At 39.3% G+C, this 15018-nt stretch overlaps 1 protein-coding gene across 1 annotated transcript in view; it reads left to right on the forward strand.

Moving 5' to 3' along the window:
* DSCAM (DS cell adhesion molecule) overlaps positions 1-15018 on the forward strand; it is a 474394-nt gene that overhangs the window by 347530 nt on the left and 111846 nt on the right. Inside the window, exon 12 of the mRNA XM_052794447.1 lies at positions 12598-12794. Within this exon, the coding sequence (XP_052650407.1) occupies positions 12598-12794 (197 nt within the window). The remainder of the gene's footprint in view (positions 1-12597; positions 12795-15018) is intronic.

Consider the following 15018-nt stretch of genomic DNA (forward strand, 5'->3'; position numbering starts at 1 on the left):
TTTTCTAATTGGTTAAGCCATTGGCAATGTGTCTAATTAGTCAGGTTATGCAAGGAATTGAAGAGCCTGTGAAGCTGATAATGGAAAGCAGTGCCTTTTGCCTCTTAGACGGTATTTGAAATCTTCTGGATTTGTGGTGAATGAAGTAGCATTACTGTCTAAAAAGTGTTTGGTGCTCTGAATCCAGTTTCATAACAGAGACAGATTAACAAGAAGAGAAGCTTGCACAGCAGCTGATGGCTTTTGTGTTTGTTTATGAATAAAATAAACAGAAGAGTTCCATGTCCTAGGGAAATGATAATTATGAATGATGGCTTGCTGAAAATTATGATTTCATTTCTCTGTATAATTTCCAATGTTTTTGTGGACAGAAAAATGAAACGTTAGATAAAAATAAATGCTTAGAAATATTTGGAAAGTTCCATCCATTGACTCCCCACCAGTAGATTTCACACACAAATTATTGCCCAGGAACCAGGTTCTGAGGGACCAGACCAGCCGTGGCTGACTGCAAATCCTCCCAGATGTCTCAGGAAGATGGTAGTAAAAGCTGAACCAGGAGCTGTGGAGCTCAGAGCTCCACCACCCATGGTGTCAAATCACAGGCACACTCAGGGTCCTCGGCTTCATCACAGAGGGCTGGGAAATCCTGAGACCCCTATTTCAGGCAAGGTTTTTGCCATTTTCAGATTACCTGTTTTGGAGCCAAGGAAATGTTGGGCATCCTACTTTCACAGCTGGGAACATGAAAGCCCTGATCGCTCCTCTCCAAGCCTGAGCCACCTGTCCAGTCTACTGGGCAGTGCTGTGCTATAACCAGGGACCAGCAAACCATTTCTTTCTGCATAAAAAGTCATAAAAAGTGAGAGGGTATCCCAAGGAATAGTGGTTAGGCACTACTATAGTAATAGTATATATACTTCATTTTGCAAACAAAATCAAATATTAATTGAAGATAATAAACTAATAGTTTTAGTCTGACTTATTTTACTTTTTGTGTTGTTGACCTTACCCAAGCCTGTATATATAGTGAAATATCTGTCATGCTAGAAAAACAGAAAATGCGGAGGGAGAGGCTGAGGCATTTAGGTTCAAGGTTGTGTCCTCAAATAGGCAGTGATCATTGACTATATTGCTTACTCTGAGTGTTTGTAGTCTCTTTTTCTTATCTTTTGACCAGTAATTGAATGCTGAGCTAATAAACCCTTTTCAGCAATTCCTTTCATCAAAGAGACCACATTCTCATAAAAAGTTTTGGGTCGAAGAAATCAGCTGTTCTCTGACAAAAAATGACAGTCAAAAGTCCCAAAAGGGATGGTTCTGAAAAGTTTCCTACCAACTTATACGAAACTCTAAAATGCATCATAGAAAGAGCAAGACCACCCCAATAAAACCTGAACATAAGACCTCCCTGTGTATGTGACTAATAAGGTTGCTATATAGTGCATAAACCCACACTATTCCATTGTAAGTGCTTATTCCTTTTATAATGGAATATAATTTAAAAAAATAAAAACAACCCCAAGAATCACCAAATCAGCACTTGAAACTCCTGGATTTCCTAAAGCCGAACTCTTTGTATGAAGATCATTTAATAATTTAGGTAGCAAGTTTAGACCTAAGTACAGATTTTGTGTGTGTGTTTTTCAAGAATGTGATTAAAAAAAGAAACATTTGACAATCATCTGGTTAAAAAAAAATTATCAAAGAAGTATATTCATATTGTCCCTGTAACTAGCTGCTTCATTTATCATATTCAACATCCCTCATATACAATATGTCAAACCATGCTTAGAAGTATGACTTTCTTCTTACTTTGCTGGTGGTTGCATTACCACCACTGGCATTTTGGCCTCTGCTTTTGGGTGTTCATTCTGTATATGGGAGAGGGAATGGAGTTCCTATTCCTTTGAAACACAATTTCAATTTAAAGGAAAAAAATAAATCAAGTCCTTTGAACTCCTTATAACTTTCATGCTGTGGGAAGGTACTGTGGAGGAAGGTGACCTGCAGCCCTGTGCCATGTGCTTTGTTCATGAGATGGATGGTTATAATTTACTCCTGAAACACTAGTATTTACAATGCCTTTCCTTGGCTGAGGGGTAAAAATGGTCTCCAGAGAAATAGAAACATTTTTTTAAGAGCGTATTGAAAAGAGAAATCCACAGGACAGCTGAAGGTCAAGGGAAGAAGGCAATGAGCGTTGCTTTGTCTTCTTTTCCAGATAATGAAATAATTCTCCTTATTTGCCTCCATGGAAAACACTTATTATTTTTTTCCTCTCTTACTCACTCACACACATGTGCATATGCACGCATGCAAGCATGAACGCCCCCCCCCCCCCGCCCCTTGACCTCAGTTATATAGGAGGACCCTGGTTATATAGCAGGACACTGTCAACATCAGGAACAGTATGGTAAAATTTGGCTTTAAAATGCCTTTTCAGCTGTTCTCTGGCTCACAGTTGGAGGAGCTTATTGTCCGCTCTGAATAAGCCAAAATAACTATAACCCTGGTTCAAATTAGGGTCTGCTTCGTCTGGCCTTAGGCATTTGGGTACTGGAGCCAAATTGTCAGCCATTACTTTTGTCTGGAAGATTTATTAATTGTTCAGTGTAATAGTCCCAAAATACTCAGTAGAAAGGCTAGCCTTTAGATTTGACAAAACACTGCAAAGACATGATAGCAATGAATGTAAAAGGCACAAAAAAATCCCCATGGGGGGATGTAATTTTAGATTTAATCAAAGTAAGTGAGAATTTTCCTTTCTGATTTTCTGCTGTTAGAGCTGCTGCTTATTTATGGGTAAATGTAACTCACGGAAGTATTATACAGAATATCTTTACGTTAGAAATATTGTGTTTATCCAAGCCCTTTTTCTTCTTTACTAGTAATTCCTTGTTTCCATAAGACATGTATTAAAAAAATTGGTAAGCACAAAAGTTACCTATCAGCTTTTCCTAGACTGCACAGTCTTTAAGATGGTTCCCCACTCTTCTGGAAACTTTCTCCTTTTACTGACCAACATAAGAGACCTGTTTTCCCTGTAGAAACTGCTGGCGTGCTGAGCAGCAAAAGTAGAAAATAGACCTCACAGTGGAAAATAAAAGAACAGATTAGGAATCAAGTTTGTTATTTTTCAGCAACAAGCAGAGCTAATACTCCATAGATGCTCAGACCATTCCCAATCCATTCCCAGAAGGTCTCTGTGACAAGGAACAGAATTAGAATTTTGACTGGAGAAACCAGATTGATGTCCATTAAAATAAATGTCTTCAGAGCTTTTTATTAGGATCTTATTCTCCCCACTTGAATCTCCTTTCCTGTCTTTCCTGAGATAGGAGCATTTATTGACATCCTAAATCTCCTTAGTTAAGAGAATGTAGACAAGATTACACCTTTAGCACTGGATTTCCCTGACTTTAAGCTGGACTTCTAAAGGTTGGTTGTAAAAGTCTAAGCAGCTCACCCTGAGGTCCTTTTATCGTCAATAAGAAGCCATTCGTTGTCTTTAAGGCAAGATGAATGGCCCTCCGGAAGGTCTTGTTTCCCCCCAAGGACTGCTACAGAAGAAGCCCTCATTTGACTTGCTGAAGGTTTGGATGACTTATGTTTAGCCACCTGAAGTTAGGTTGAGATGAATGCCATCGACTGGTTCTATGAACGTGCTTTACCTCCATGCACAGGTGAATGCTTTTGTATATACATGCAATGCAATAACACCTTTCTGTTAGTATTAATATGCAGAATATATATATATTTATATCATTTGTGTTAACGTACTTATCTAGAGAATAGAGATACATAAAAATATAGAGAGTTGTATCTTACTGATTTTAATATATTCGAGTTCTGTTCCCATCATCAGTGTATTAGATGCTATTGGTCTATCTGCATCTATCTAGACAATAAAAACATAATTTACTCCAAAAGGCCAGACAGGACTAGTTCTACCAGAGCTCTCTTTCTTATACATCAGCAGATAGTATTTCATGGCTTTTTAGCTCAGAACTGAGCTGTTACAGACCCAAGTCACCGTGCTTAAAACTATACTTACTTGCATGAATGAGCAATGAATGAAAACCATTAATGTCCCAGCATGCACTGCTCACCAATACTCATTTTTGTTGTAGCCAGAGTTTCTTAGTGTGTTTCTGCTTCATTTAAACCCGTCAATACCTCAATTAGTGCTTGCTTCTCTTCCCCTGGGAGGGACATTTACACATGTCACTTCACAGCCTCCAAAATCTAAAAGACCCATGGGAACTGCTGGATCATAAAATATATCCTGATTAAAGCTTGTGTTTTCCAGTGACTTTCTTCCTTTTTTTTTTCTTTTAAACTTGTAAACTGTTCAGGTATTTTTAATGGAAGGGCACAAATGGAAAGTTTAAAGCATAACCACTTGTAAGAAAATAAATACCCTCCCATGTGATTCTACAGTCTCTATTTTTTACTGATTTGCATTCAGTAAGTCACAAAAAATTAAAGCACTGTATTTTACAATTATGACAGCAGTAACCCTCTCAATTAACATTAAAACTTGATGCCATCTTGATGGCAGACTGAATTAAATTTAAGATCAAAGCATTGGAGTAGTTATCTAAAATTATATATTGCTAGTTTTAACTATTTAACATTCCTGCTCTTTCCAGCCTGACTTTTATACAGGGTGGTGAAAGATTGTAATTGATTTGGAATAGAAAGTGACCCAAGAATTTTATACTTAATGGGCACATGTTTCTAATGCTAATTTTTAGGCATCCGTGTTTTTCAACAATGGCGATGATGGTAACGCTAACATTGTCCATTCATTTCCTGTGAAGGAAGATGGTCTTTGTCCAAGTCTTCATAGATCACAATCATATACATGTTAATGTAATTTTTTATAGATCTTTGATCACTTTTTTTTTGTTTGACAATTAGCCAAGCTTTGATGAAGCTGATTTTCCAGTGCCTTGTGGGTTACCATAGTTTGTCACAAATTTCCACAGGCTTTTACTATAACTGACTGCAGGGAACAAAGCTGTCAGCTTATCATTTCCCATTTTCTTTCTCTGGGTTATTAGGAAGTGCAGTTAGACAAAATGGGAATTGAAGCTGCATGGCAAAGCAAAAGAAAGTCACATTCATTTCAGAACCATGTCAAAGTCAAAGGAAAGACTGAGAAATATAAGCAGCTGCTGGTCTCACGTGTATCATTTGCAGACAGCAGTTTGCACTGTACAAACATAAAACTAATGCAGGAAAAGACCTCAGGAAGAAGAAAGAATTGCCTTTGTGATTTGAGAGAAAAGACCTTTTTTATTTTATTAATGTGTCTTTTGGTTAAAATTCATAGTTGTCATGCAAAATAAATCAACTTCTTTTCCTATAATGTGACCCGAAACCACTTCTGAGTGAATAAGATATGAACCCTAAATGTTCACAGCCTTTACCCTGACATATTCAATCAGATCATGAGCCACTGGTGGAGCTGCCAAGTACTCAAGACATCATTGTCATTCTTATTAAAGCTTAGCATCAAACAAGGACTGTTCTAACTTGGAAACACATGTTTGAATAATACTTACAATCAAAGTAACTTCATTTATATCAGTGGAATAGTAGCTGAAATGGTATTTTAGGGTGTACAAAACCCTTATTCATTCCCACTCAGTGATTTATTTCTTTTAAGAATTTTTTTCAAAGATTACCTTGTATGGATGTCCTAATGTCCTAATAATGCAGTTACCACTGAGTCTCTTGTTTTGATATAGGATTTGTAATGCAAACTTAGGTAGCTGGGACATGCACTGGTCATGTCTATGTTTAATATCTCTCTATTATTTATATATCATAACTCTCATGGACATCACTCTTCACTAAATAGAAACATAAAGATGCCATTTCTGCTGTGCACAGTCTCTTTTTCCATGGCAGTACTGTTTTTCATACTGTTCCATAAGAAAATTATTTGGCTAATAGAACTGCTAATGAAGCTCTTGCGTATTGTCCAGAAATCCATTCATCTAACAGTTTTTAATGGAAGCGTACAAAAAGCTACTAACCTTCCTTTTAGGGCAGGTTGGGGGTAGAAGGTAATTTGATTTGTTTTGCTTTGTTTTAAAAATATTTTCAGGAATATATTTATCAATAAATTTTCTGAATTTATTTTGTATACACTGTAGACTGCTGAAACTAAAACTGAGTAAATAATTCAGTCTGTCATATTAACTCATCAAATTTTTACTTCTCTCCTCAAATTTCTCAGGTTTATGTGTTGTTTGAAATTATTTTTCCTAGTCTGGAACCTCAGTGGCAATTAATTTCAAAACACTTGCTTTTTTTATTTTGAAATGCATGCCATATTGATTAGTTACGTAATTCACCTGGTATTGCTTCTATTTGAGAGTTGCATTGCTTACACAAAAAATTCTGTACTGATTCCAAGCAATATAGTAAAACATTGCATTCAAAATTCACTTTCATGAAATATTTAAATATTTTAAATTGAATTTTTAACATAATTATCTTAAAAGAACATGTCTCTGAGGAGGTTCACAACAGATGAACATGAGTAGGTAACAAACATGAAATTTATTTTCAAAATTAGTGAATATTGGTAGAAAATAGTTGTCATTAATTATATGTCCATTACTTTTGTGAAAATAACTTGTATTCATAAAAATGGGATGCTTATTTTTGTGTTAACGTATTTCTTTCATGCTTTGAGACATGCAGTTTGTTTTCTAGTCTTGGGCATCTCTTGAGGATGAGGACTAAGAGCATTATTTTCACCTGCTGGAAAGGTCACAGTTTTACCAAGGAACTGTGTGCTTAAAGTAAAGTATTTGAGCAGTCCTATTGTTTTTAAATTCTCTGCTAGATTCAGGACACCATTTGAATTCTGGAGAGATGCTACTTAAGTAAGCAAAAATGTCACTTATCAGAAAGGGAAAACTGAAGTTAAGAGAAGAATTTTAGCAAAGCATTCACTGACTCCTGGAAGTCTACTAAATTTGAAAATAAATTAACAAATAGATATCAACTAATTACAGTGTGAGAGCTAGTCCCCCTTAAATGTAAGTAATATATTTGCATGGGCTTTCTTTACCTGAGCAAAAGTGGATTAAGGAAGAGGGAATTTGGTTTTGAGGTAGAAAAATCTCATTTGTCATGGACCTCTCTTCTCACCACAGCCAGGTTGCTAGAAAAATACCATTTGGAGACTACAGATAGCCATAGTTCTTAAACATACTGAGAACTTCAGTCAGTCTTAGAATCATTTATGGCTGCTACAACGATATTTAGTGTTTAATTACAAATTAAAAGGTCGGGAGCCTTTTAATTTGCTTTCTTCCCACATGGCTATTTCCATCTATGAGCTAAAAGAAAAAATAGTTATTCCCCCCCACACTCCCTACATAATTTTTAAAATGAACGTGAATTTCGGTTTTCTAGTAATTCGTGAAGGTTTATTCTAAAAGGATTCAAAAGTTTCTGTTACTTTGCTCAAGCTTCACCTAACTTACTATAGCCTTCTTATTCTGGATAATGAGACTAGTCTTTGTCAAGGTAATTAAATGTTTTCATTTTTATTTGCATTCATTTCCTGATGAAACACTCAGCAGTAGCAGAGAAAAGAAAGATAGATTAAGTAATTTTTACTGAATCTGAGGAAAGGTCCAGGTTCAGTTTTCTTCAAGAATAGGACAAAAGGTTCTTGTTTTGTCTGAGCCAGTTCCATGATTCTTAAGAGTAACCTCAACTACTGAATTTTACACTTTGACTTTAATGATGAAGTTGTTAATACTATAAAGCACACAAAGAAAGGGGAAAACAATGGGTTGACCTGGGAAAAGGAATAAACAAACCAGCTTTCCAAATAGAAGCCCAACTTTAAACAGAGAAATCTCCTAAATTAATGCTGCTGGCAGTGATATGCATACCTTGAAAATGGAAATCTACCTGGACTTGTGCAAAGCATTTTACACTGTCCTGCACAACACCCTTGCCTCTAAATTGGCGAGACATGGATTTCATGGATGGAGCACTCGGTGGATAAGGAACTGGCTGGATGGTTGCACTGAAAGAGTTGCGGTCAACAGCTCGATGTCCAAGTGGAGACCAGTGACGAGTGGCATTCCTCAGGGGTCAGTATTGGGACTGGCACTGTTTAACATTTTTGTCAGCAACATGGACAGTGGGATTGAGTGCACCCTCAGCAAGTTTGCCAACGACACCAAGCTGTGTGGTGCAGTCGACATGCTGGAGGGAAGGGATGCCATCCAGAGGGACCTTGACAGGCTTGAGAGGTGGGCCCATGTGAACCTCATGAAGTTCTACAAGGCCAAGTGCAAGGTCCTGCACATGGGTCGGGGCAATCCCAAGCACAAATACAGGCTGGGCAGAGAATGGATAGAGAGCAGCTCTGAGGAGAAGGACTTGGGGGTGTTGGTTGACAAGAAGGTCAACATGACCCGGCAATGTGCTTTTGCAGACCAGAAAGCCAATCGTATCCTGGGCTGCATCAAAAGAAGCATGACCAGGAGTGGTCGAGGGAGGTGATTCTGGACATGGACCTGTTGGAGTGAGTCCAGAGGAGGGCCACGAATATGATCAGGGGGCTGGAGCACCTCTCCTATGAAGACAGGCTGAGAGAGTTGGGGTTCTTCAGCCTGGAGAAGAGAAGGCTCCAGTGAGACCTTATAGCAGCCTTCCAGTACCTAGAGGGGCCCTACAAGAAAGCTGGAGAGGGACTTTTTACAAGGGCGTGTAGTGATAGGACATGGGGTAATGGCTTTAAACTAAAATAGGGTAGATTTAGATTAGATGTAAGGAAGAAATTCTTTACTATGAGGGTAGTGAAGCACTGGTACAGGTTGCCCAGAGAGGTTGTGGATGCCCCATTCCTGGAAGTGTTCAAGGCCAGGTTGGATGAGGGTTTGAGCAACCTGGTCTAGTAGGAGGTGTCCCTGTCCCTGGCAGGGGGGGTTGGAACTAGATGATCTTTAAACCCAAACCATTCTATGATTCTATGAAATCATCATAATCTATAAACTGTAGCTTTTATTTTGTCCAGCTTTGACCAACAGACCTTTAACAATGCCCAGCACACATGGCATGCTTCAGAGAAAGACGTGGAGAACCCCAGAGGAGAGAGAATTGGATTAATTTGTCCCATAGGGAAGCCTACTCCAAAATCCTGGAACATGATGCTATGCATTCCTTGAACATGCACAGCAACATGCCCTTCCCTTCCAAAATTCTCTTATATAAATACATATCATTATATGAGTGTGTATATAATGTATATTTGAAGAGATATAAAGTATACACACACTTAATATGGCATCTGAATCATCTTGATACATTTCTAAATGCCTTCACTTTTTTTTTTTAAGACATCCTGAGAGAATCTCTCATGCATATATAGTACAGATTTAGTTTGCTTATTTACAATTTTCTAGATTATTTTGTCAGTAAAGAGCCAGCATATTTATCTCAGTTATTTGCATCAGTAATTTGATTAAAGATAGTTGGAGGATGAAGAAATACATTGCCTAAAATATCCTTGGGAATGTGTCTTTGTTACCAGAAATCTTTTGACATAGAGGAAGATAAAAAGAAGAGCTTCTGGTTTAGGATCATTGGAGATAAATTGTGAAGAGTAAAAAATCAGCTTTGGAGGAAGGGGAAATATTTAGCTGTGAGGCATTGCTATGGCAATAAGGAATCCTTGTGGAAGATTATGTGAGAGGAAGGGAAGGTTAAGCAGGGATAAAGCTGTATCTGACGAATAAAGTCATCTTTCTTTACATGTTTTTATGCTGCTCTTATTAAGAAAGTTTGTTGGAAAAAAAGTTGAGCTTCATAAGCTAGCCTCTGTTTTTTAAAAAGCGAGCAAGATAGCCGTGGTGTTTGGTTTGGCACTGTCACCCATCAGGGGACTCTTGGTAGACAACTGTTTAGGAGACCTGAAAGTGAGGAAGCAGTCTCTGAGAGAGGCTTCTGGAGGTCTGTGGGATTTAAATCCAAACCCAAACATCCCGTTTTCTGTGGGTGCGCACTGTGCTCTCCTACGCGAGAAGCAGGAGGAGGGTAGACCGGCCAGTGCAAGGCTCGCCTGCTCCGAATGCTGAGCCCTCCCGCCTGGGAACACGGGCACCCCGGGAGCTCAGGTGTCTCATGGGGAGGCACACACCACCCCCCAGCTCCTGGGTGGGCTAAGGACATGCTCCCTCCGTCACCAGAGAAACTCAAAGTAGGAGATGCTGATGGGAAGGAGGACTGCAGCTGTAGAGAAAATCACTAAGGTGACTTGAGAGGTTGGCATGATTTAATTAGGGATGGGGAATGTGGTTGGAGGAGGAAAACATTGCTGTAGGGGTTAGGGAACGTGTGAGATCCTGAGGAGGTTGCAGAATGAAGAGGACAGGGAGAGGTGAAGGGGACTGGAGAGTATTGCATTGAGGGGAAAAGAGGGAGATGTGGAGAGGTGCGGCAAATGAAGAAGGAAGGGACATGTAGAAGGCTTGGGAGATTATAGAAGAAAGAAAGGTGGTGGCACAAGTTAATGATGGTAATGTGGACTCCTTAATAGCCTGCCACTCATTTGAATTGGGTCTCTTATTGATGAACAAAATGCATAAAAGGTTATATTGGTCTATTTCAGGTGTTGCGGATGGGGGCAGATATGTTCAAGTGCACATACGTGCACACGCAGGGCTCACAGGCCTGCAGCTGCATAGGCTTAGTGCGCTAGCTTCTGTGTTTGGAAGCAACAAGCAGATGGCCACAAAAAGTGACTTTCTGAAATTAACCTCCCTGTGAGTGCTAGTACTTGGACAGACGCCAGATGAATCTGAATCTATTTTCATTCTCTGGAAGACGGAATCAGGCTTGTCCTAGTTTTCTATTCTGATTATTCATCATTTCTTCTCTTTGAATGCTCCTCTTTGACAAAACTAATCGGTACCTAATATCCAAACAAGACGTACTTCATCACTAATGCATATCAGTGCCTAAAGAGCCTCATGTATCTCACAAGACCTTTCTAAGAGTTCTTCCTGTAATTAGATCCCATTCGTAACTCTAACCACAGCTCTGTTAATTTTCAAATCGGTTTGTTTTGGTTCAGGAAGCCTTTGAACAGAAAGGGCTGCATCCTGACATATTGTCATATCCAAGCATCAACAGCTCTGGCATGTGAAAAGGTCATGCCACCAAGCATTAACATTTCAGAATAGCAATTATAGTAATTCATTTAAATAAGGAATTTTTTTGCTGTCTGGTAGTGACAGATGCAATCTATGCAGGAGGAAAGACCGGGAAGGCCTCAAATCGGGTCCTGTGCCAATGTCATCTTCTTAAAATAGAGACCGAGAGAAGTTCAGATGGAATGAGTGAGTTGTTCTGCTAAGAAGAGGCAAGCAAGCGTTCATGCATAAAAACAAGGAGAGTGGGGCTATTGCAGGAGGCAGCCCTGGAGTGCAAGAGCTTAGAGAAGGGACTCTTTACTGCCACCTCAGATGCTTTGAAAGGAGTGGACAGGTTCATTCAGAAGAGAGCAGTTCTGTGTGTTGTCCAGGGCTTTCCAGCTTCTCCCAAGCAGGGAAAGGGCCAGAACTGAAAGACAGACTCATGGGCTTTAATTCTTCCTGCTCACAAATGCTCACAGATGCTATTCACTGGTGGACAAATCATATGGGAAGGAAAGGACAGGCTACTGAGGACACCAAAGAGACCATCCTCTTTCAAAAATGTTGTGTTTGGAGGGGGTTGCAGTAAAACACTCTGAGGATTTTTTCTTCCTATTTCCAGAAAATTTTTATTCCAAAATGTGAAAATACTTGGGGTTCAAGCCTATTCTTTCTAGCAAGAGAGTACTTTTTTCAACATTAAAATTTTTTAAAGTCCTGAATGATTAATGACATTGACAGTTATGTCCAAACTGTTCTGCAAATACCTTCTGAATACAATAAAAACTCAAATCTAGCTAGGTTTATTGTCAGTTTAATTATACTTTCAGTTCAGTACAGTTTAACTATGCATTCAGCATATACTTGGACTGTAAGCTCTTTGGTGCAGAGCCTTTCTTTTAATTTTGTACAGCTCCTGGTTTAATTGAGCCCTCATTTTGATAAGTCATTACTGCCATACAAAATGGTAGAGCATATATCTGTCAGCAAATAAAGCAGTAGCTCACTAGAAAGAATAAGAAATTTTTATCAGTTCTTTATTGGCCCCATATCTGAATGCTTATTACTTACAGCACCTTTATTTAGTGTGAAAATTTTAATTATGTTACAAGTTGTCCTGTGAGTGGCAAAACAAATGGAGCCAGGATTCCTTTGGATTCGCATCTTCTTGTGTCTTCTCTACAGCCCTGCTGTCCAGTCCCAGCTCCTCTCTGCTAACTTCCCTTTGAGGCTCATCTTCAATCTTAAGAAAATTCTCTTACACAGCAATGAAAGCAAAATAATTCCTCACATTTTTGGCCATCTCGTCAAATATGGACAAGCTGAATGAGACCCAGATTAAAGGACCAGGCCTGTATCAACAGACTAGTCAGCTCACTAAGGAATGATATTTTTTTGTTTTGTCTGGTTTTAGTTCCAGCTATGATAACCTCCTATCCAAATACCACCTTGGCGACACAAGGTCAAAAGAAGGAGATGAGCTGCACAGCACATGGAGAGAAACCCATCATAGTCCGCTGGGAAAAAGAAGACCGAATCATTAACCCTGAAATGTCCCGTTACCTTGTTTCCACCAAGGAAGTTGGAGATGAAGTGATCTCTACTCTGCAGGTAAGAAAACAAAGTGACCTGCGACTCATCTACATGTGTGAGAGAGTTGCTTGATTTGGTTTTGATAGGGTTGCACACTTCTGCCCTACAAGGTCAGAGCCCCACCACTCACTCCACCTGTGGCACAGCCCTGGAGAGCTGGCAGCAAGAGGACGTAGAGGAAATCTCTGCATCCCACCCACCCAACCACCACCCCCCACCCCGAAAAATTACTCTCAATCCCCCCCTGCTGCAGAGGCAACAAGAGAGTAAGCCTGGCTCACAGCCCCCCTGTCCTTTCTGTCTCAGGAGCAACATGGCTCATGCCTTAGCCTGCCCTTCCTGGGGGGCCACAGCTCAGTTTTGAGTACACTGCTGATAAGCGCTGAGTAAATATCTGACCCCTAGCTCTGATGTGTGTCAGGCTTCCTTCACCAAAATCATTAGCTGTTTTGAGATAAAAATGCTATCTTTTTAAAGTACTTTTTCTCTCTCCCTTTCACTTTGTGAGGCTTGTGAGACCATTTTACAAAGTCAGGTTAGTCATCAGATTCAAAGTGAGATGGAAGGAAAAGGCACATGTAGATACGTAAGTAGTATATCTACTGCTGCCAGTAGTCCTTGGCACTTATTGTACACAGTAGCAGAAGTCACCAAGCCACCTAGCAAATGGTCATAGACTTCATCTTCACTTCTGTTTCTGTGACAGGCAGCTGTCTGGTGGTGTGGCAACCATGCATATCGACCTGCCTGACAAATCAGTATGTGGGATTCTGTTAACTCCTAAGTGGCTGACCTGGGTTAAATTGAGGGGCTACATGAGTGGCACTGCTGGTTTGGGGACTTAAGTTTCCCCAAGATGCCATGGAAGCACAGGAAACTCCTGCTGTTCTGGTGTCACCTACAATGGGTGGAACTATGACATTGCCCTCAATGTACCAGGATATACCTTTTTGCACTCAAATTTAAAATTTACCAACATGAGAAAGTTATCAGTCCATTCCTTTATATTTTTACATGTGCCTTTATGAAATCCAAAAGAATTTTTTAAAAAATCATATAGATTCTCAGTCAAAAATCTTGATTTTCCATTTTTTTAGTCACATGCTTAAAAACATTTTTACCAGGCTCAAGGAAATAATTCTCTAGCTCTCTAGTGATTGTCTATGTTCTAGTGTAACTCTTAAGGTATATCTCTTTCTTTACTAGCCAAAAATTGTGTTGGATGATATCCAGTGAAAATCTGGTTTTGATCTCTGTGAGGGAGCTTTGTCATTGATTTCTATAAGGAAGAATAAGTTCTACGTGTGACTTTGTTCATATTAGTATATTTGTGTTACAAATAATATTTAATTATAGGATAGACCCCTAGACCTTTCTGCTCTCATTCGTCTTATTGACTTTAATAAGATAATGCCTGGATGCACAACAATATTTCTTTTTGGAAGGCTGGAGACCTGCTTGGAGGATTCTCTTCTGAAGCAGTTGTGTACGGTAGTGGCGTTCTACATCCATATGTATGTTACATACAAAACCTTTGACTTCTGAGAGATAAAATGCCCCCAAAATAGAAAATATCAGGATTAAGGTTGTCTCTGAAGCTTTTAACTCAGTGCTTTTGCATGTGTGCATGATGATGTGATCTTTAGTTGTATACTCAGCTTTTATTTTTTCTGCAGGACCCCTGCCTCAGTCAGGCATGACTTGGATTTTCTCTGGAGTTGAATTAGGGTTGAGTAATGAAAGACACTGTGTGATGCAAGGCTGATCATTGAAACCAAACTTTTCACAGGTGGCCAATAATTGTGTGTTCTTTGTTTTCTAGGTACTTGCCTTGAGCCCTTGGGGTCTGATTTGCAGAAGTACTAAGCCCTCATAGCTGCAGCTTAACTCAATGGAAGCTGTTATGAACACATGAAATGCTATTTATTGCTAAGGACTCTGAGGGGGGAAAAGAAGGCCCTAGATGTATCAAATTGGGCTCTGAAAAATTTTGTTTTCCTATCTTAAAGCTCAGCCACACGTGCAACTTAACACAGCTTGACATGTTACCACATCTCAGATGATAACTCTACAATATCCTTGTAGCGAGTGGGAAATTAATCCATTTATCTTAACCAGTGGTGAATGAGAGTTGTGCTCATATTACCTTGGCTTTGCTAAGGAATAAAGAGCACATGGAGTTACCATGGCTCAGCTAATATATGGCAACTTGTCAAGCAGCCACAAACATTATCATATGTCT

The sequence above is a fragment of the Harpia harpyja genome, chromosome 8 (assembly GCF_026419915.1).
Source record: "Harpia harpyja isolate bHarHar1 chromosome 8, bHarHar1 primary haplotype, whole genome shotgun sequence".
Lineage (NCBI taxonomy): Eukaryota > Metazoa > Chordata > Aves > Accipitriformes > Accipitridae > Harpia > Harpia harpyja.